The 21183-nt window shown below is 45.9% G+C and overlaps 1 protein-coding gene across 2 annotated transcripts in view; it reads right to left on the bottom strand.

Moving 5' to 3' along the window:
- The window catches only part of SPTLC2 (serine palmitoyltransferase long chain base subunit 2), a 150914-nt gene that overhangs the window by 19031 nt on the left and 110700 nt on the right, over positions 1 to 21183 (bottom strand). For both annotated transcript variants that reach the window (XM_075926793.1, XM_075926794.1), the window contains exons 10-11: positions 2861 to 2996; positions 1268 to 1397 (exon numbers count right to left, since the gene is read on the bottom strand). In XM_075926793.1, coding sequence (XP_075782908.1) covers positions 1268 to 1397; positions 2861 to 2996 — 266 coding nt within the window. The remainder of the gene's footprint in view (positions 1 to 1267; positions 1398 to 2860; positions 2997 to 21183) is intronic.

Genomic DNA, 21183 nt, shown 5'->3' with positions numbered 1-21183 from the left:
GTCCCCGCTTTCCCCAGGGAAACCGATTCAGTGGTGAGGTTGCATCTGATCCTGATGCAGTACAAGGGCAGGACCTGCCCCAAAAACACCCTGGGGCTCTCCTTGTCAACTCCACATGCATCCTGCCAGGCTAAGCTTGCCTGCCAACAGCTGGTGTAAGTGTGGATGGGCTTAATGTGGGGGATCCAGGTTTGATGGGACAGGATTCTGTATGAAGCAATGGCACTCTGCATAGGGTGCAGATGAAGGTGATTGGGGTTCTATGGCAATGGGGAGTGTCTAGGTGCAGGAAAGGGTGGGGTTCAGCTGGATGAAGGAACAGCTCCCTGTACAGTGACCCCTCCCCTTCACAGCTAAGGAGTGATGGGGGCAGGAAGGGCTGCAGAGTTTCCTGCAGCCAGGGAAGATTCTAGGAGTGGATATGCCCAGTCCTGGCTGCTCCTTGCATGGGAAGAGCAAGTTTCATCTTCCTCTGCCCACCAGCCCAGATGAGCCTAGCAGCTGAGTGAGTGCTGAATAGGAGCCACCAGCTGGGACACATCTAGTCCTGCCCATCAGTGATTTACCTCTGTCAGTTGCTCTAGGCACCTGTATTAACATGATTAGAATCATAGAGCTGAAAGAGACCTCAGGAGGTCATCAAGTCCAGCCCCCTGCCCAAAGCAGGACCTTTGCACTACTGGGGAGGGGTATGTGACTGTTCTTGCAGCTTCCCTCTACTTCTGTATTTAAAAAAAAATCACTTTTCTGCAGGGAAGCAAAGAAATCTACGCTGGACATGAGTTCTTTGTATGTACAGAAGTGAAGAATTCCTACAAGAATATGTAGTGATAAGTAATGTCCTGAGGTCAACAGCCTGCCCTGGCTCCTGGGTCCTGATTAGCTAGTCCATTCCAGCTCTTACTTCTGAGACTAAGGCTAGCAGGAACTGGTGCTTGCTTATCAGAAAGGCCTGTGTTTTTAACTACCCATAACATGCAATTACAGTCTTTTTAGAGCAGAAGGGGAGTTCTCTCAAGGGAAGCGATGGATAGCTTGTTAGTTGGGTCATTTAAAACTGTAACAAAGGGAGCCTTAGAATATGTACCATGGATGACCATGTATCATCCAGAGGAAAATCTTTTTCCATCTCTAGTTTATAGGATATAAATATTTGTTTGACTTGTGTGCTGAACACAGAACCAGCTGCAAAACTCATAGCCAAATGCTCTCTTTTTTTAGATGAGGCAAATACGTGGATAAGAGAAAGACAAGATTAGACACTTACAGTATCAAGTATCTCTTTGGTATGAGCTGCAGACACACAGAATCTGGCTCTGGATTCAATGATAGGGGTGGCAGGGAAACCCACAACCACGACACCTATGTTTCGCTTCAGCATCTCACGCCCAAATGCACTGCAAGAGAAAGCAATGAGGAATGTTTAGAGTGATACTGAAGAAGCAGACACATAGCAGCAGGATAAAGGTCTCAATACACTAAACCACACAGGCCTTTGGTGAAGTGTATCTGCAAGGCTGCAGTTCTGACTTTCCACTGCCTTCTGAGAGGTAGAAGGCCTGCTCACAAAGGCTTCTTTTGTTCAGTCCAGAGGTGGTCTTCCTAGAAAGGTTTCACTGTATTAAGTTCTAACAAAACTGAAAGATTACATTTGGCAGGAGCTGGTCTTTTAGTGGGCTGCTTCTAAATGGATTTGTAACCTAAGCTTAAAAATCTTTCTGATGGAAAACAGGGACTTGTACTCCAGAGCCTGACTATAAGAGGAATTCCCCCCTGCTGCCTGCCTCCTGAAGCAGAAGCCTCTGCAGTTTCAAAAAGGATTGTTTTCAGCAATGTAATGCAAGTAAGGTACATTGTGGCATCAAAGGATATGCTCAAAAATTCTTATAAGAACCTAGGAATTTCCATTCGTGACTAGGTAGCTGACTAGTTGGACTAGTGACAGTATGCCACAGAGTGGCCAGAATGAGAGTACAAGAATCTCCATACTGGACAGCCATGGAATACCTGCCCATAAGGAAAGTTCTCTCTAATCCTTGCCAGCTGTTTTGGATCCTCAGAGGCATGAGGATTTATAACTCTAATGTAACTCTGCAAATTTCCACAATCCATAGAAAATATCGAATCCTTCTTTGTACTGTACTAAGCTCTTAGCCTCAACAACTCACAATGCGTTTCATGGACTTATTGTGCATTGTAAAAAATGCATTTCCTTACTAGTTTTAAATTTGTAGCCTTTCAATTTCATGGAATTCCCCCATGCTCTTGAATTAGGAGAATGGGGATGTTCCTATTTACCCATTCATCTTCTCTATACCACTTTTTTAGTCTGTGTACATCTCTTATTTATATCCTCTCTAATGTAAACACTCCCAGAACAGGACACAGAAAAAAATAAAATATAAAGTAGTATGCTCTAGACAGCTGTAAATTGAGGAATTATCAGTTTGACACCAAAACAACTTCCCATGTTATTCTGTGGCCATTATGTCAGTCCCTCTCCCCCCCCCCCCCCCGAACCATTTAAATTCTCTTGCAGGAGTAGCTTCCATTGTTAGCAGATCTTACCTCATCTCTTAGCTGCATGTATCCCTCATTCCCATATGTGAATCCCAAGAGCAACACAAAACAAATTCTTGCCTGCACTTTGGAGTTTACTTCTCTTCCTTTTTCTCATTAAGACAAAAAATCCTTTAAACTTTATTCTCTCAAATGCTTCTTTCAAAGTACAACTCCAAATGAAAAGAGCTTCCTGAACACTTGGAAAACACAGCAGTATTCTACATGTTTTAACAGTAGACAAAACAAAAGAAGCAGCCAGCTTCCTAATAAGTATGGGTCAAGTGCCCACTAAACCTACCCAATTTTTGCTGGCATGTACAGCATCAAAGGCACAACAGGGGAATCTTCGTTTCCATAGATAATAAAGCCCTTCTCTTTCAGACGCCTCCTGAAATACCTGGTGTTCTCTGCCAACTGCTGCACACATTGCTTGCCTGGAAAACAAATGAAGGAAAAACCTTGAGCAAAATGAGCACCATAGATCACGTGTCATATAACCTGAGTTTTTCTTGTGCCATCTGTATTTTGAACATAGTTGAACAAGTTTTGTATATACAAATATTATTTAAAAATTGAACAACATCCAGCTATCTCCTTCCTCAGAGTTTCCTTGAAAATGACCAATGTTACTCTTCATTTTCTGACCATATTGCTGTAAAACAGTCCACAACAGATGAACCTTTCACGATCCTCACAAGTTTCAATGATTGCCTAAACATGGTAATCACATGCTCCTAAAAAAAGAAAATCATGCTAGTAGACCACAGCTCACTGGCACACCCACAACATCAAAGGATACTTAGTGTAATGGTGAGAGAAAATTTAGTAAAGAAACTGATCAACTAAGACAATATTGCCATTCTTTGCCAATATGCTGAAATCAAAGTGGCATACGATCAAACTACAGCTACCAAGCAAGCATGCAAATTGAGATTTAGGGTTAGGTAAGGTTTCTATTTTCTGAACACACCATTACACCAGAACAAACTGGAAGTTTAACCTCTGACTTCAATTGCAGGGTTGCAGATGGATTAGAACTTGAAAATCCAAAGCCATGCTTACACAGGAATACTTTCAAGCTTCTGTCAGATGTATCCATAGCAAGAGCAAGTTCAGCTCTTGAAACTTGACACAAGGCTTTTGAAGACAGCTTCAGATATTTTTTTCTGCATTCTTGTTACACATTGTGAGCATACTATTACATTATTCCAACTGCTGTACTCCACAGTTCCATCTGCAAATATCCTGGTCTCTCAAACAGATCCATATGCGTGCCTTCACATCAAAATGATCAGACCTTTTACTTCAAAGCTCAACACCCCTCACTCGTTCCCACATATCACAAGTATCCCCACATAAAAAATATTCAGATTGTGTATAAGCACCTTGTGTATAAGGTTAAATTTTCCCCTAAACAGCCATGATAGTGTCTTAAAGCTTACAGAATAACAACTCTTATCCATACCAAGCCACTGGAATCCAGAGATAACTGTCTATAGGTACAGATTGGACGAGAAGGCAAACTCTCACTCATCCACGTGTTTGGCTTCAGCCACCCCTTACAAATTACTACACATACAACTAAATCTGTGCTGAGGCATTTGCTGCATAAGGTACAGCCAGTGCATGCAGAAAACATGTCTGAATGGGCAGTCTAGACTAAACATTAGTCTGTTCAATAGCAATATGTAAAGATGTTTAAAGCACTAACATTAGAGAATATTATTAGAGAATATAATATATTTAAAGCTTTGACTTTGTCTGACGCGGTGCTAGTATATTTGTATTCAGTCACTTACGTGATGCATGCTTCCTGAGAGTGAGTAGGGGGATTTGCAGAGGTATATAACAGGTGATTGCACCACTGACTGACTGAGCGCACAGTGCTGAGTAGTGACATCATTGTCTCCACTCTCTGGCTAAGCTGGCAGTACACAGGGACACTTATCGTGGCAAACACAAATGAAAATTGTTTTCAATAAAATTCATAAATGCTTCAAAATTATTTTTTTTAAAAAATCATAAAATGTTATTGTAATGGTATTTTCTCACAGAACCCTTATTTTCACTTTGCGGAACCCTGGGGTTCCATGGAACACCATTTGGGAAACAATGACTTAGGATGAGGTGATACCATGGCAGTGGTAAGACTGGGATAGTGAGATACAGTATATTCCGGATAAATTGCAGATTACTGTTTTCAGAGTTCCATATCTTTGCCTCTGAGTGGACATTTTATCTGCGGAATCAGCAAGTGTAGCAGCAATATGCCACATTGAGGGGATGACTTGCTGAGTACAGCTTACTGTTCTATTAATAATGCTCTGCAATAGATGGAAGAGGAGACATACAAAGGGGGAATCTCTCATGCCAAGAAAGAGAAAAAAACTGTATTTGATGTGACCTGAAGCACCAGGGCTATGTCTACACTGGCCCCTTTTCCGGAAGGGGCATGTAAATTTCACTAGTCGTCGTAGGGAAATCCGCGGGGGATTTAAATATCCCCCGCGGCATTTAAATAAAAATGTCCGCCGCTTTTTTCCGGCTTTTAAAAAAGCCGGAAAAGAGCGTCTAGACTGGCCCCGATCCTCCGGAAAAAGTGCCCTTTTCCGGAGGCTCTTATTCTTACTTTGAAGTAAGGGCACTTTTTCCGGAGGATCGGGGCCAGTCTAGACGCTCTTTTCCGGCTTTTTTAAAAGCCGGAAAAAAGCGGCGGACATTTTTATTTAAATGCCGCGGGGGATATTTAAATCCCCCGCGGATTTCCCTACGACGACTAGTGAAATTTACATGCCCCTTCCGGAAAAGGGGCCAGTGTAGACGTAGCCCAGGGGTTTAAGGCCCTATGAAATTCAAAGCCAAAAAATTGGCCAAATACTCCACCCACAGCCACACAATCAAAAACCAAGCATAAAAATAAAGGATGAAACATCAGTGTTTTACATCCTAACTCCTCCTCCGATGAAAGGCTAGCTTCAGAGTTTTTAACTGCAGTCACCACTACCTGCTAAGTACAACATCTTCATCTCCTTCCCAACAGCATTTCTTTTCAAGACACACATCCTCCACATATACAACTCCTTTCATTCATCCTTTCCCACTCATGTCCTGTAGAACAGGGACAGAACTTCACATTCTAGACTTGAGATTTAATTGATAGGCTCAATCAGATACCCTAAACATAGAATCTCTAAGCTCTCTCAAGCCTGAATGCCAGTAACCTGATTCTCTCAGTTAACATGGACTGCATGCATAGTAAGGTATGAATGAGCAGATCTGCAACAACAGTGGAAGATTAGCATTGCTCACAAAGGATCAGAACTAATCCATAAATTTCTAATACCAATGTATGCAATAAAAAGTAGGGACAGTTTCCAGGGACAGTTTCAAAGAGCTAGTTATACTGGGACCTTCTCAGAGAAAGATGCAGTGGTCACTGTCCCTATATAATATTGTAAAAATGTTGGCAAAATGTTTTGAGTACCTCTACTAAAAAAGCCCCAAATCTCTCAAACAAATGTCAGTTCTCAACTATGAATAAGGAGATAATTTATGCCCATACAACAAAACCTCTCTAATCTCTGGAGGACTCATAGGCTAAAGTTTAACCTGAAATCTCAGTTCTAATTTATAGTCAGTAGCTGCTTTGGTATTTTCCTCTCTGGACTCTTTCAAGGATCTCATGATGCTTATACAATGCTTTTAAGCTTCAAAAAAATAGCTTCAATAGCTTTCTTTGATAAGATAACGAGCCTTGTGGATAAGGGAGAAGCGGTGGATGTCATATACCTAGACTTTAGTAAGGCATTTGATACGGTCTCGCATGATATTCTTATTGATAAACTAGGCAAATATAACTTAGATAGGGCCACGATAAGGTGGGTGCATAATTGGCTGGATAACCGTAGTCAGAGAGTGGTTGTTAACGGTTCTAAATCCTGCTGGAAAGGGATAACAAGTGGAGTTCCTCAAGGGTCTGTTTTGGGACCCATACTGTTCAATATCTTCATCAATGATGTAGATATTGGGATAGAGAGTACGCTTATTAAGTTTGCAGATGATACCAAACTGGGTGGGGTTGCGACTTCTTTGGAGGATAAGGACATAATTCAGAATGACCTTAGCAAGTTAGAGAAATGGTCGGAGGTAAACAGGATGAGGTTTAATAGAGAGAAATGCAAAGTGCTCCACTTAGGAAGGAACAATCAGTTCCATACATACAAGATGGGAAGCGACTGTCTAGGAAGGAGCATGGCAGAAAGGTATCTAGGGGTCATAGTGGACCACAAGTTGAATATGAGTCAACAGTGTGATGCTGTTGCAAAAAAAGCAAATATGATTCTAGGTTGTATTAACAGGTGTGTTGTAAGCAAAACTCGTGAAGTCATTCTGCCGCTCTACTCTGCACTAGTTAGGCCTCAGCTGGAGTACTGTGTCCAGTTCTGGGCGCCACATTTCAAGAAAGATGTGGAGAAATTGGAAAGGGTACAGAGAAGAGCGACAAGAATGATTAAAGGTTTAGAGAACATGACCTATGAAGCCAGGCTTCATGAACTGGGCTTGTTTAGTTTGGAAAAAAGAAGATTAAGGGGGGACATGATAGCGGCTTTCAAATATCTAAAAGGGTGTCACAAGGAGGAAGGAGAAAATTTGTTCCTCTTGGTTTCTGAGGACAGGACAAGGAGTAATGGGCTTAAAGTGCAGCAGGGGAGGTTTAGATTGGACATTAGGAAAAAATTCCTAACTGTCAGGGTGGTCAAATATTGGAATAAATTGCCAAGGGAGGTGGTGGAATCTCCCTCTCTGGAGATATTTAAGAACAGGTTAGATAGACATCTGTCAGGGATGGTGTAGACGGAGCTTGATCCTGCCTTGAGGGCAGTGGGCTGGACTCGATGACCTCTCGAGGTCCCTTCCAGTCCTATGATTCTATGATTCTATGAAAGCATGCTATATACCATGGGTGGGCAATAAAAAAAGGCAGCCTGCAGAGTTAGTGCCTGGTAGATCACTGCCACTATGTTTACCTGTGCCTCCACAGGTATCAGAGGATTGTAGCTCTCGTTAGCTGCAAATCACCGTTCACAGCTAATGTGATTGGCGGGAAGTGTTACGGACCAGAGCGATGATCCTTTGATACCTTTAGAGGCACAGATAAACATGGAAGTGGGGGCCCATCAAGAATTAAACCTGTGGACAGGATCCAGTCCATGGGCTGGAACTTGCCCACCCCTGCTATATAACCAGTAGTCTCTTCCCACAGCTGCTGTGAATCAATTCTTTGCTGTTTTATAGATGAGAAAAATGGAGGAAGTGACAATGAGGTTAAATACCTAATCCAAAATTAAATAGCAACCAAACCAGGATTAAAACTCCAGAGCTCCTGTCCCCCTAATCTCTTTGCATCCAAAGTTCCATGTAGTTTCTACCTTTCCCACCATAAGAATTTGGTATCCTAGCTCCATCTAGCTTAATCATCAAGTCTTCTAATCATGCTCCAAAAGGTGTACATTAACATAGTGCTGATCACTGTGGCAGCAGCCAGCACATAACCTGGCATTAATGCTCCCAATGCTGCTAACTTCAGTGGAACCAAACCAGATGAGAAACAGTACAGATGAGGCCCTAGATCCAAATGCAATGGAAGCCCAGCCTTCAAACTCATACTCAAGCCTAACTGTGCTTCTGTATATACACTAATTGTATTAACCAAAGGCTCAGACCCAGGACCCTCAGATTCACCGGGAAGCGAGAAACTGGGACCCATGATTCAAGTACTATTACTTGGCAGAGTAGATGCAGTTGCACTGGAGTCATACTCTGAGGCTGTCTACACTTCAAGGTTTTCGCACACAAACCAGCAGAGCATCCACACCTCAAGTGTGTTTTTGCAGAAGAAAAATCGACAGAACAGAGGGCTTTTGCCAGCAGAGTTATTCCTCATGGGGAGAGGAATAACTCCTTTTTGGGCTATAGCTCTTGCACAAAAAGGCAGGTGTGGATGCTTCAGAGGGGTTTCTTGTGCAAAAATCCCTATCAGAAAAAGCACATTCTGTGAATGGCAATCAGAGCTTTCTTGTGCAAGAGTGTCTATGCAGTGTGGACGTTCTCTTGCACAAAAGCACATCACTTTTGCAAAGCGCTTTGCGGTTTGGATGCACTTTTGTGCAAGAAGTTTTTGCGCAAGAACTCTTCCACAAAAGGCTTCTTGCGCAATAACCCTGCAGTGTAGACTAAGCCTGAGAGTTTGCCAAAAGTATCCCATAATCCCACGGGACAACTTCCTTTGTCCTCTGCAGACTCAATTCTTCCAGTATTGCACCATGAAGGCAGAGCTAGAGTGACCATGTTTTGGGTGGCTGCTAGAAAATCTGAAATATGGATGGTGGGAATAGGGTCCACACAATAAAGTGTAGCTGCTAGATCCACAGATGGGGCATAGGATTAAACAATTTCTAATTTAGGGTGACAAGTGCAGATGCTCAAGCACCTAGGTCAGTGAGGGGCAACCAAGGCTAGCGAGTGGGTTGCATGAGTGATGCTCCATCTCAGTGGTCCGCAAGATTGTAGTAACCAAGACAGTCTCCCGGGATAGAATAGTTTTGATAATATGTTTGGGTACCAAGAATTTGCGTGGTATGCTGACTGAACTTGGACTGGATGCAGAGAGAGCACACAGCTCTCACAACAGTGTGTTCAATCAGCACATACCCCACTTCACATACCCCTGCTTTGAGTAGTTGTCACTTTTGTAATACCAGTAGGAAAAAAAATACATGTATGAAAACCAGCAGATTCCAGCAAACCTGTGCATGGGCAAAGGTAAATAAAATGTCTCATGGGCCACACACAGAACCCCAATGGGCTGCATACAGTCCTTGGGCCAGAGATTGCCCACCACTGACCTAGGTTAACAAACCTATGGACAACGAACTTAAATTCCACTAACCCTGGGCTTAAGCTGCAGTGCAGACGTACCCAGACATGCAGGGCCAGCTCTACGGAGCGCTGGGCCTGATTCCGGGGGTGGGGCCTCACATCCGCGGGGCCCCAGGCGGCATGGTGCATGTGTTGCGCGCCGCAGGCACAACGCATGCGCCATGCGTCCCGGATGTCACGACACATGCGCCGTGCGCCCGGGTGCCCTGTGCAAGTGGCGTGCTCCCGGCGCACTGTGCATGCGTCATGCTCCCAGCGCATGCGTCGTTTTCCTGGGCGCGGGGCCCCACGCCGGGGAATCGGCTGAATTGGCCTAAGGCCGGCCCTGCAGACATGCCTTTCATGTCTGACCATAACTTCTGAAGTTCAGACTTCTGGTCACATCTGTTCAACTACAGGCCTAGGCAGCAACTCTCTAGCAGCTGTAATTCTTGGTGAAGGCTAACTTCATTTTCAGAAGGCTCAATTTTGAGCTGCTGAGACACTGGCCTGCCAATTGTCTATACACACAAAGGAGTTGTGTAACAGTTCTCTTAACAAGTCTCAGAGGAGTAGCCGTATTAGTCTACGACTTTAAAAAACGAGTAGTCCTGTAGCAATTTCAAGACTAACAAAAACATATCTAATATCATGAACTTTCATGGGCAAAAACCACTTCATCAGATGAAGTTAAAATCTGTTAACATCCTGTAATCTGGTGAACTGGAATGTAGTGACTTTTAGTGAACAATGTAATTAAATTCTTCAAAGGACTAGAAAAGAAAACTAGGAGTGCCTTTGGGTATTTGATATTAAACGCTACATGGGGACTGTAAATGAATTAAATTAAGTTACTGACAGATCTTTTTTGGGATTCAAGTCACAATCAGTTTGTCTCTGGTGTTCTGAAATTAACTACTAACTACTGTTTTGTCTGTTACCTTCAATAACTCATTTCGCTGAAAGAAATTCCTTCACAATTCAGTGAAACTACTGCTTGCTATTAGCAATCCGACTATTACTGTGGAGTATAAAGTTCACAACTATCTTCAAAGGGCTGGGCTGCCAAGGTATCATATAAATAAAGGTCACATGCCATTTAAAGGGCATGTTTCCTTTATATCCAGCTTTCAACTCTTTACAGAGCTGGGGTGGTATTGTTTTTTTTGGATTCAGCAGAGATAAGAAAGAAGAACAAGGTTGTAAGAGAATGAAAATAAATGCCTGTATGGAGAGCTAAGATGTGCCAAGTGTCTAGGTAGCTGTCGGAGAGGAAAATATCCATGTCCTTGATCGTAACAACCTCTTGTGAACCCTGGATAACAAGTTCAATCACTATAAATTGCAGTGCTGTAGCGGGGGGGTGGGGGAAGAGCAGTTGCCCCAGGGCCCCACGCTAAAGGGGGCGCCAATTTAGTCCCCCTTCACTCCCCCTGTCGTCCCTCAGCTCGCCTGCTCCTCCTCCGCCCACCGCCACTGGCTGGAGCCTCCTCCCTGCCTTTCCGCCCCCAGCCCGACCCTCCTCCATCTTCACCGGCAGCCTAGTACGTGCGGGGACCCAGCCCCAAACTGGAGGGGGTGGGGGAAGACACGGTAGAAGCTCCTCTCCCCACCTCCCAGGGTTGGGCTCAGCCATGTGCAAGGTTTGGGGCCCTGACACATGGCAGCAGGCGAGGCACAAATTTTGCCTTTGACCTCGGGCACATAGCATCCTCCCTATGCTTCTAGCTAGTAAATTGCCACCTCTCTGGTTCTTCACTGACAATTGCTGTATGACACCTTTTGTGCATAAGTGGTACTTAAGCATGAAGTAGCAGCTCTCCTACCCCAGGCTACCACCACGATAACAACAACTCCAGCAGCTGAGCTGCTAAGAGCTTCTTTCAAATCCATTCTATTTGGAACTGCCAATATAAGGTGATTTCCATCCACCCTACATGAACATTTCAGGACTGGGAATGCCAGAAAAGTGTTTGGACATTAAAAAGCACTGTGGTGAGCAACCTAGCTATATATTGTGCACTGGACCCGATCTTGCTTTAGGCCTGCACAGCTTTGTACTTGTACTAGAGTGCTGCTAGGTGCCACTGATGAAATGACATTAGGCATGAGGGCATGACATTTTTTGTTCCAGTGCACCTTGACCAATACTTAGTGCTTATATTTCATTTTTAAGGTTAATTTTACAAAATTTCTATTTAAGTCTCAAAGCATGACATGTACCAGGGGAGGGGTGAGAAGAGATGTTCACTCTTTTGATATTTTAAGACAAAGGCGCAAATCATGGCTGGATAAGAAGAATCATATAAACAAACAGAAGTAAGAACCTTGAAACAGTGAGCTTAAAACTCCTCTGAAATCTCAACACCTCAAAGTTTTCCTAAGCAGAATGAGAAGTTACACATCTGGCAGCTGGCACACAGTAAATTAGCATTATTTGGTGGTCAATTTCTCCTGGGCTGAGAAATAAGGATATGTCACAGACTAGTTTTCAGGTACAGGCAGTCCCCGGGTTACATGGATCCGACTTACATCGGATCCCTACTTACAAACAGGGTGAGGCAACCCCGCACTAACTGCTTCCCCCCAGCAGACCAGGGAGACGCGAAGCTAGCACTACCCCCCAGCAGACCAGGGAGACGCGGAGCGGCTTTTCTCAGCAGACACCTCAGCTTGAGAATAAAGGACTGAGGGAAGTGAGGTGTGAGAGAATAAAACTGAGCTCTGGAGAAATGTTTGGCTAGAGTTTCCCCTACAATATGTACCAGTTCCGACTTACATACAGATTCAACTTAAGAACAAACCTACAGACCCTATCTTGTATGTAACCCGGGGACTGCCTGTACCTACCTAGCCGTCAAACTCTCATTCCTGAAGTTAGAGGTCCAATAAAGGATGTGCAGAGATAGACAGCACTAAACAGTCTGATTAGTGAAATTGGTATACAAAAGAGCTTCCGTCTGTTTCACAGTTATCGAGTTTCAAAATAGCAAACTTCTTGTTTAAACTAATAATCCAGGGATGGCCAACCCATTCCAGACGAAGAGCCACAAAAGCGGTGGAAATAGCGTGAAGAGCCGGGGGCAAAAGTTGTTGAGCAAAGATAAAAAAAAAAAAACCCAAACCACGCTGCACTGGGAGAAAACAGGTGATACACCAGCCCACAGCTGCTTTTTTTTGGGGGGGCGGGGGGGGGGTAAACTTTTCCCCGGGTCTTCGTGGCCCTGCCTTTTTTTTTGGTTCAATGACTTTGCCCTGTCTCTTCATGCTATTCCCACTGCTATTGTGGCTCACAAAAAAAGCACTGGGAAGGGGTGAGAGGTGCAAACTCTGGGAGGGAATTTGAGTGCAGGAGAAAATAGAGAAGAGGACGCTGGCTCAGGGAGGGGGTTCCAGGCTGGAGAGTGTTGGGTTCAGGTGGAAGGTTGGGGTGCTGAGCAAGCCGCAGGCTTATGTCTGTGAGGGTGCAGGAGTTTGGACTGGGGTATATGAGGCTCAGGGCAGGGAGCATGATGGGCTCAGGACACAGATTTGAGGTGTGTGGATGGTGCAGGAGTGTTATGGCAGAAGACTGGGGTTTTAGAGGTGCAGGAGTTTGGGGATGAGAGAGGCTCAGGATAGGGGGTTCCAGTGTATGATAGGCTCAGGTTTGGGGGGTGCAGGAGTGTTATGATGCTGTGGCCAGATTGGGGCTTGTTGGCCAGGCTTCATTTTTAAATAAAATATTATGTCAAACACAAAATGTTTCAGCATTGTCTTTATTTACGAGAGGGGCGGCAGCGGGGGGAAAAGTCCCCGGTGGTGCGACAGACCTGGCATTTCAGGAAGCGTGCTAGCTGTTTAGGGGAGGGGAAGAGCAGCCTGCTCTAACCCAGTTCCCCTCCCCCAAGCCAGACACACATACACACCCCCAAACAATCTCCCTCCCCTCCCCTTCCCCAGAGCCAGGCACACACATCCCCAACCTAATCCCCCTCTCCTCCGCTTCCCCAAAGCCAGGAACACCCCCCCACAACCCAATACCCCTCTCTTCCCCTTCACCAAAGGTAGGCACACCCTCCCCAACCTAATTCCCCTCCCCCCCGCTCTAATGTAATTCTCGGGTCCCAGAGCCATCGCCGCTACAACCGCGCATCTCCCTCCAGGTGCTGAGGCACATGCACTGAGCAGCCAGCTATGAGCATGAGCTGGCCGGGACGCTGTGCACAACCCAATCCCCCTTCCCTTCCCCTGAGCTGACACCTCCCCTCCCTGCTGTAACCCAATTCCCATTGCCCCCAACCTTATGCTCGGGTCCTGGAGCCAGAGCCACTGCGCCGCATTCGGGACGCCATGTGCGCCGCATTCGGGACGCCATGTGCACCGCCTCCCCGCCCCCTTTCTCCAGAGCCAGGCATCTCCCCCCCACTTATTCCTGGGTCCCGAAGCCGCTGCCTGTGCTCAGTGACTGGCTGCTAGCACATGCAGGCTGGGATATTGTGTGAGAGACCTGGCCTGCACGTGCAGGATATGACGTAGTGCGCTGGGGGCCGTGAGCGGAATGGCGCGGGCCGTGAGCATGCATGTGTGTAGCCAGACACAAACCCCATCTTGTTTTTCCATGAACCCCATCTTGTTACCCCCCTCCCAGAGAGCAAGAGAAAGGCAGTCAGCCTTTGATGCCCTGGGAACGCAGGTGTGCTGCCTGTCCCTGACTCTACCATAAACAGAAACCAGACAGTAAATGGGCTAGCTGATGACCCGGGGCCTCCCGTCGCCCTGATGGCTAGTACCAGTAATTGACACACCTGCACTGTCCCAGGAGAGGAATCTTCGCCCATCACATACCAGAGGTGCCCACTGTCTGCATTTTCCCAGGTGTAAATTATGCTTTGCACCCTTTGTGGGAAACTTGGTGTTCAAAGCCATTTTTCCTAATTGGCCACTTGAGACCAGGAAGAAGCCTACATGACCCAAGGGGTATAAAAAGAGGTTCAGCAGCCCACCCCATTGGAGCTCCAATCATCTATACCTGCTGGCAGGTATTGATTGTCTCCCGAGGTCTGTGGGACGCCCAACCTCGCCCTACTTCTTCCCGAGGGATTGAGAGAAAGACGCTGGCCACGCCAAATCTGGAACGCAGGGGTGAGAATATATACCTGCTATGTGTCTATTTTGCATGAATTTAATAAGAGCTCAGAGAACCAGAAGGGTTTCATGGTACCTGTAAGTGACTTATTAGTGTAATTTCTGTCCTGTCCTCTGTAGTGTCTGTGTTATCTGTAACACAGCAGTAGCATTTAACAACTAAGTTTACCCTGTAACAATAAAATAGTAACTGTTTAAGCTTTAACCTGACTCCTTCAGTTGCTGTAACAGAACCAAGCACAATTTAAAAGAACTTCAGCCGGTCATTAGGGACAGATATAGGAGAGCTTGGGCGTTTGGATTTGTGTCACACCCAGGTGGCAAAATCCACTGGGGCACCGTTCAGTCTTTCCCCAAAGCTGCCCGCTGCGAAGGAATTACGAATTCTAGCAGCTGAAATCTAAGGTGCAATAAGCTCTTCCTATAAACTCGGGGTGTCTGAGAGCCTGTTGGCTGCCCTCTGTGACGGGACCCCGGTCCTAGCAGTAAAGTGACAGACGTTAAACTATTTTTCGGGGCGCCCTCCAGCCTCCTAGGCTGCCCACTGCAACGAGACTTTGTGTCTCAGCAGTTGAAGACTTGGGTGTAACACACACGCACACACTGCCCTGACCGTCGGCTGACATGTGGCTCACAGCGGACTGGCTGTGAGAGCAGCTGACCTGAGCAGTTCCGGGTTCTGTCCCGGTTCCGACAGGAGCCGCAATTTATGTGGCTCGCGAGCCTCGAGTTGGCCACCTTTGTAATAATCCAAACAGTTCCCCCCTGCCCAGAGCTTCTTCCTTACATACTCCCAGCTGAGAGCAGATTCCTGAGGCTTCTTGTCTCGAGAGTCCAGCTGGCAGCCATGCTCCTGGTGGAGAGTGGGGACTTCTGAGGACAGCAGGGTTCCCTGAGGGGAGCCTGGACAAGAGCCAGAGTCAAAAACAGACACCTGCAGCAGCCCAGGAGCTGACTTTCTCACAATTTCACAGTTCCTGCTGTGAAACTGACAAGAATGACAGACAGCAGCCAATATAAGGAACACAGTGTCTACACACTTTGTGTTGCCCTAACTACACAAATATAAGCTCTAGGGCAGTGTTTCTTAAACTGTGTTCCGGGGCACACTGGTGTCCGCAAGGCAGTCGGAGGTATGCCACGGAGAACAACAGAATTCAAAATAGCCACCCTTAAAGGGGAGACTTTTTCCCCCCCTAATAACTTCCTCCTGACCCCTCCACCCCTTTTTTTTCGCTCAACAAAAAATCCTTGGTGTTAGTCATAAAAAAAAATTCTTGTTTGGTGTTCTTCAGTCTTAAAAAGTTTAAGAAACACTGCTTTAGGGCTGAGGCAGTGCTTCCCCACCTGTGGTCCCCTGGTCCATGATGGTACTGCAGGGGACCTGTGGAAAGTTTAAAAATAAGGATCCATCCTTCCCTTTCCCTTTTCTTTTTTTCTCCTGCAGAGAGGAGTGTCTGTGAAATTTTAATAGATTGAAATGGGATCCGTACGCGCAAAGAGATTAGGAACCACTGCTCTAGGCCTCTTGCTGTGATGGCTTTATTATGCTGCCATAGCAGGGATGTTGCATTGGCAGAAAGAAGATTGTTACTTCTACTGTTTTATCAATGAAACTGTTTGTGCTACACAAGGCCTAAGATATCCACTGTTTATTTGTCAAAAGGTGGTTTAAATCAATCCTGCCTGTTCAGGATGAGCATATTGTTGGAGCAGGACAGAGCTGTCCAATCCAATGGACTGTTTGGGGCAGCTGCACCGGGCCCCACAAAGCCCAGGGGATTACTCAGTAGCTTAGCACTGGCAGTAGGGGCGGGGATGAACCGAACCCACACACTCACCTGTGGAACTCCAAGAAGTAAAGCAACCCAGCCCCAGCTGCTCTGCTTCTCCACCATCTCTCAGCTGGGTTACTCTGCTCCATGGTGGCAGGAAGTAGAGCAGAGGTGGGCAAAAGGGACACCACAGCCTGGATCCGGCTTGCCAAGCGAGTTGATCCAGCCCGCAGAGTCCCTGTTGCAATCCCTACCCCCAGGACAATTGGGACCTGGGGGTGGGGGTGAAGCACGTGAAGTCTCTTCCCGCCCTGCCCCTATCCTGCAAGGAGTATACGGCACTTAGAAGTGCTGCACGCTCCTGTCAAGGCGGGAGGAGACTTTCCATGCTCCTCCCGCCCCCAGCCCCATCAGGGCTTGGAGGCAGGGGGAGCACATGAAGTCTCCTCCTGCCCTGCAATGGGCTCAGAACTTAAAGTCAACCAACAGCTGCTGTTCAGTTGGCAGTTGATTAAGTGCAGTGCTCCCTTGCAGGGCAGGGACAGGGAGCAAGAGACTTCACATGCTCCCCCTTCCTAGTCCCTGATTGGTCTGGAGGCAGCAGGGGGAGCACGCAAAGTCTTCTCCCAGAGCCAGGGGCACAGGTACCTAGAGGAAATTGCCAGCTGTTCAGAACAGCTGGTGGTTCTCTCTGGGGGGAGAGGGTGGAAGGCAGAGAAAGACTTTGCACTCTCCCCCAGACAAATCAGGGTCTGTGGGTGGGGAAGCACAGAAGTGTCCTGGCCCCACCTCTTTCAGGGTGACCCAGGGCCACTTCAAAAATTTCGGAAGTGACCCCGGTCAAATATTATTGCCCACCCCTGAAGTAGAGCAACACAACTCCAGCCTGCTCCACTTCCCTAAGTGACATGGCAGGGAGCTGGGCTCAGGGGAGCGGAACAGCCTAGGAGCAGGCCACTCCTCTTCCCATTGCCTCAGTGAACGTGGTGGGTGGGGCTAACCCCTCCTGCCAGAGCCAGGTCCTCTGATAATCCCCCAGGTCACGTAACTCACGGGAAGGGACCTGGGGGCTGAGGAGAAATGAGGGCAGAGCAGAGGCAGGAGTTGGGGAAAGGGTGGATAATCAGGAAGAAACACAGCAGGGATGGAGCCCAGGTTGGAAATAGGTGGTATTCTTATTCCCCCTCCCCCCCACTCCCTAGGACAACCCTAGAGGAGTATGTTGATTCTAAAGCTAGCACAGACACTATTCCAGGGTTGTTGGGGTTTTTTTTTTGCTGCTGCAATTGACAAAGGAAAAATCAGATACTTTTCAATAAAGTCAGATTCCTGATTCCACATTCCATTATAGAAAGTCACCCCTATAAATCCAAAGAACCAAATTTTATTCTAGAAGGCTCTTTCTGCTACATATAGTATCATCTGGAATAGGGCTGGGGAAAATATTATCTGTGGGCTGGATCTGGTCCACTAAGCCACCAGATCCCAGCCCACGAGAGCCTCAGCCAGCTCTCTGCCTGCCCCTCCCCCACTCGGGACTCAGTGAAGCTGGCTGCTGCAGGGCCATGTTCTTCTGAGAATGATGAGAGCACAGAGGAGGGGGCAGAGGCATCTCACACTGCTCCTGACCCCAGTAGCTTCCATTGGCTGGTTTCCAGCCAATAGCAGCTGGCTGTTTGCAGGCCAAGCAGTATGTGAAGTGCCCCTCCCCCATATCCCGAGGATCAGTGTTTGCACTAGCAAACATGGCCCTTACAGCTGCTGTGAGCAGTAAAGGGACATGGAAGGCAGGGAAAGTAAGGTCTCCCAGCAAAAGCCTGCCTCTGGCACCCCAACCCCTCCCTCCCCCAACCCTCTGCCTATAACCCAAACCTTCTGCAACCCTGCACCAGCTCCCATACACCTTCCCAGACGCTGCATCCCCTCCTGCAGCCCTCCTCAGGTCTCAGCCCCTGTCCTCCCAGACCTCACTATCCACTATCCCTAGTCACAGCCCAAATCCCTGCACCTCCTCCTGTTCTAGGTTACGACTCCCCTCCTACACACCTTCTCCAGGCACGAATCCTGTCCTGTACTCCAAGCTCGTCCCAGGTTATACTCCCCTCCAAGACCCATCACCCCCTCCTGTACCCCAGCCAGTTCACTGCCCCACGTCACAATCCCCACCTTTGCCCTAACTCCCTCCCAGATCCCACACCCCAGTGCCTTACCCCAAAATCCCTTCTGTACCCAACCTCCATCCCAGACCCCCCCACACCTTCTTCATTAATATAATGGAAGAATGTGACCCTTGACCACTTACCAAATTCTTGGGAGTGGCCCCCCAGTCAAAAATTATTGCTCACCCCTGATCTGGAATGTCCTGACCAGCTGCTGCAATGACTCATTAACTAGCTGTGAGAGGTGTTATCAAACATAAAGACATTTAGTTCAATCCGGATAATTTTTGCATCCTGCAATTTAAGCTCTCGTAGTAGGAAATAATTGTAAGTTCCACCCATCTAAACATGCTATTTAATCATCCAGGCTTCTGGAGGTATCAGAAAAATGTTGTATTGTATACAAACAGATCACTGACCAATACTGAACTCTAGAGGGAAGAGTAAACTAACTCTAGTCGGGCAAAGGAGCACAGGCAGAGCTTTATTTTCATGCTACTGGAGTGACTCTTTGTTGCCTGGATCTAAATGAAAGACTTTAGGTGCAACACAAATACTCTTAGATCCTTTACATTTTTGGATAATTCTTCAAGAGATTTCAAAGTAGCATTTCAGAATATATCTTTATTAATATCCTTCGCACAGTAAAGACACAACTGTATGCTAGGTGTACAGTAGAACTTTATTTATATATATAAATAAATAAATAAATAAATAAATAAAAAACAGATATTAGTCAAAGGGAAAGCACTTTTCTCTGGGGTATTTGTTAAACTCCTGTTTTAGTGAGGAATGATGAAGTTGTAAGAGAATTTCAGTGGAAGATAAGGAACCTTAAGCTTTCCCCCAACATATCTATTTGGATCACTAATCCTGAAATTCTTAGTTTTTTAAATAAAAAAGTTGTGTAATCATAATTTATACCATTTATGTTTTGCTCTTCTGTATGAACAATGAAGTTAAATTGGTCAGTTGCATGCTGGTTCACAGGTGGTAGGTCTGTTTCTTTTTTCTTACTCTGCTGGGGAATTTTTAAACTGTTTTAAAACTAGTGAAAATTCACAGACATGGCAACTGCTCTTCATAATAGGTAAAATCATTCCATTCACATGATCTATATTTGGTGCCTAAAAATATTTAACTGTGTCCCTCTAAAAACAGCTGCTACCCACAACAATTTCATAGCTGGAAGTGAGGATATAACAACCCTACCATTAAGTTTTGAGAATGACATAGTAGTCTGAACATTTATTAGCAGAGATTTTTAACTGAGAGCTCCTTGAAGTTGTGGAGCAGTGCATTCGGGCTATCTTATAAAAAAGACACTTGGCTCTGCTAGGACTGATCTAAAAAGTTGGTGCCTGCTGGTAAGAATTCATTTTGGCTAGAAAACATCTATTGCAACATACAAAATACAGTTTTTCTGTAACTATATAGAAATGCGGAGATGAGAGAAAAGATTTATTTTAAATGCCACATCAATAATGTACACCTTATTGTGATATCTGAGCATCACAGGAAATCTCTTCACTCAGTTCTTTTTCAATCTAAAAGTAATTCCTATTCCTCAGTTTCTAAGGCCAGGCCTACACTACAGACTGCTGCCCGTGTAGCTATGTTACTCATGGGTGACATTTCTGACTGACATAGCTATATCAGCAAAATCCACTAGTGCAGAAGTTCTCACATTTCACTGCACTCTGACTCACTTCTGACAATAAAAATAACTACATGACCCAAGGCTTAGCAGATAGTCGACTAGTCCTTAACATCCCTAAATCAGATGGGCGGCATTTGAATCTTTCCTGAGCGGCTGTCTCTCTTATCCTGCCTTCCACCAGGGCAGCCTGTGTTCCCAGTCCTTTGTACTCACATACAGGAGCATGAAATGGCACATAGCACATCCGCAACCCCAAACTCACTGCTAATAAAGAAGCCATCTGGTTTCTGAGCACGAGATGCAGATATACCTACACGGGGATCCATACTGACACAGAACATAAGTTAATTTTAGATGGTAAATTTGCCACCTCCATAGCCAGACTCAAGAGAGTGGGCAAAATGGAAGAAGTTCAAGAGTGATATACATGGATGTTGCTATTAAAGGAATGCACATAGTTTTGTGCTAATGCAACAGCAAAAGGTAATTTCTTAGAGAAATTTGTTTTGAGTTTTTCAAACTACAATGAATTTAATTCGTGATTTATGGCACCTCACAAAAGGTGGTTTTTTTTTTTTTTAAAGAAAAGTTTCAAGTTATTTCAACTAAGACTAGCCATACCGTAAAAGAATTAAAAGGACTCTTTAAAAGGTGCAGGCTTTCTGAAAATATGAACATTATGGATGTAAAATCCTGTTTCATTTGTTAACCTGTTAAACATGATGTTTAACTGGTTAACCCATTAAAGGGGGCAGGAGAGGGTTAGGGCTGCTGTCCTGAAGTGCTCCCACAAGCCCACTGTGGCCAGGCTGGAGTGGCTCCCCCTGCCGTTTACCGAGGCTGCTTCAGTAGGGCTGGAGCATCCCTGACTGCAACAGGCCAAGGGAGTGAACACCCCTCACTCCTGGAGGGCCCTGCAGTGGGTAGGGAGCTGCTCCAGCCCACACTGCTTAACCGGAACGGGAAAGTCTCAGCCATTAAG

Source organism: Pelodiscus sinensis, chromosome 4 (assembly GCF_049634645.1).
Source record: "Pelodiscus sinensis isolate JC-2024 chromosome 4, ASM4963464v1, whole genome shotgun sequence".
NCBI classification, from domain to species: domain Eukaryota; kingdom Metazoa; phylum Chordata; order Testudines; family Trionychidae; genus Pelodiscus; species Pelodiscus sinensis.
The sequence above is the reverse complement of the archived record's forward strand: the minus strand, read 5'-3'. Positions and strand labels throughout refer to the sequence as shown.